Here is a 1,665-nt window from a genome sequence, read left to right as displayed (position 1 = left end):
CCCTCCCTCACTTCTTGATCCCTCTACCTATCTCGTCCTCACCCCCTCCCGCCCTCGCTCTCTTTATCCTTCTACCCCTCTCCCTGCCTCTCGTTCTCTTTATCCCTCTACCACCCTCCCTCGCTCTCACTCTCTTTATCCCTCTCCCACTCTCACTTTATCCCTCTACCCACTCACCACTCCCTCGCTCTCTTTATTGCTCTACCCCCCTCCCTCACACTCTCTCTCTCTCTCGAGCCCTCTACCATCCCCTCACCCTCACCCTTCCCCCTCTCCCACTGTTGTACTGACCTCTTTATCTAACGAGGCTTCGAGGTGGAGGGATCTGTCTGACATCAAGAAATTCCTCGTGGTCTCCGCCATTGGCTGCGGCCCTGGTTTCTCCGGAGCGTACTGTACTTTCCGGATGACCAGGCGGACGGAGTTCCTGAGGGGTGAGACAGAAGGAAATGGAGTGTCCAAGATGGAAGGGCTTCTAGTCAATCGGGGAGTCGAGGGAGCCAAGGCTGGGAGGTGTAGCGGGCGGGGGCGGAGTCACGGGCAGGGAGGAATCACAGGTGGGGGAGGTGAAGACGTGGGTGGGAGGAGTCGTGGGCTGGCAGAGTGGTGGGTGGGAGGAGTCCCAGACAGGGGGCGGAGTCCCAGACAGGGGGCAGAGTCGAGGGTGGTGACACCAGAAGAGTGCAGTGGAGGACTAATCAGGTCAGCCACGGTCCCACTGAAGGTTAGTGATGGCCGGAATGGCCTCCTTTTGCTCTGATGACGTTGGGAGACCCAGACAAACCCCTCCCCTGCTCTAACACCCTCGATTCAATCGATTCAAATCATTTATCGTCCGGGTGGGCAGGCTGACAGTTGCACCCAGAAAGTCTGCGGCTGGGTGCAAACAGGAGGGGGAGGGAACGTGTAGCCGTCTTATCGCTGGACTGTTAACCCAGAGACCCAGAAATGCTCTGGGGACTCAGGTTCGAATCCCGTCCCGGGACTTGAATTCGCTGAAAAAAATCAAACTCAGGGATTAGGAGTCTAACGATGACCACGACTCCCTCGTCAATTGTCAGGGGGAATATCCCATCTGGTTCACTCATGTCCTTGAGGGAAGGATGATTTAGAGGGGTCGATGTTGGACCGGGGTGTACAAAGTTAAAATCCCACCAGGTTATAGTACAACAGGTTTAATTGGAAGCACTAGCGGCCATGCTTACCCTACAGTCTGGTCTACATGTGATCCAGAACCACAGCAATGTGGTTGACACTTAACTGCCCTCTGGGGCAATTAGGCACGGGCAATAAATGCTGGGCCCAGCCAGAGACACCGTAATCCCATGAATGAATAAATCAAGAGAGTTCAATTAATGCTCTCTCTCTCCCTGCCTTCCCCAAGGTTTACACTGAGGTGAGACCCCCACCCCAGACATCCCAAAAGTGGGGGGTGCCGTGTGTCTTGTGATGCTGATGGGCAGCTGGGGCACAGCTCACCTCTTGTGTATCTTCTCTTCCATCGCCTTAGCACAGAACGCACGGATTTCAAAGTCCACACCACAGGCCTGGGGGCAGGGACCGGGGTGGGGGAGGGAGGGGAGAGAGGGAGAGAGAGAGGGACAGGGAGGGAGAGAGAGAGAGAGAGAGAGAGAATGAGAGAGAGAGAGAATGAGAGAGAGAGAG

The 1,665-nt window shown here is 55.7% G+C and overlaps 1 protein-coding gene across 1 annotated transcript in view; it reads right to left on the bottom strand.

Moving 5' to 3' along the window:
* Positions 1–258: 258 nt before the first annotated feature.
* LOC122544389 (arrestin red cell-like) overlaps positions 259–1,665 on the bottom strand; it is an 85,054-nt gene continuing 83,647 nt past the window's right edge. The window contains exons 7-8 of the mRNA XM_043683635.1: positions 1,480–1,547; positions 259–427 (exon numbers count right to left, since the gene is read on the bottom strand). Coding sequence (XP_043539570.1) covers positions 259–427; positions 1,480–1,547 — 237 coding nt within the window. The remainder of the gene's footprint in view (positions 428–1,479; positions 1,548–1,665) is intronic.

This window comes from Chiloscyllium plagiosum, chromosome 48 (genome assembly GCF_004010195.1).
Source record: "Chiloscyllium plagiosum isolate BGI_BamShark_2017 chromosome 48, ASM401019v2, whole genome shotgun sequence".
Taxonomy (NCBI): domain Eukaryota; kingdom Metazoa; phylum Chordata; class Chondrichthyes; order Orectolobiformes; family Hemiscylliidae; genus Chiloscyllium; species Chiloscyllium plagiosum.
Note: the sequence above shows the minus strand (reverse complement) of the source record. Positions and strands in the feature narration are given on the sequence as shown.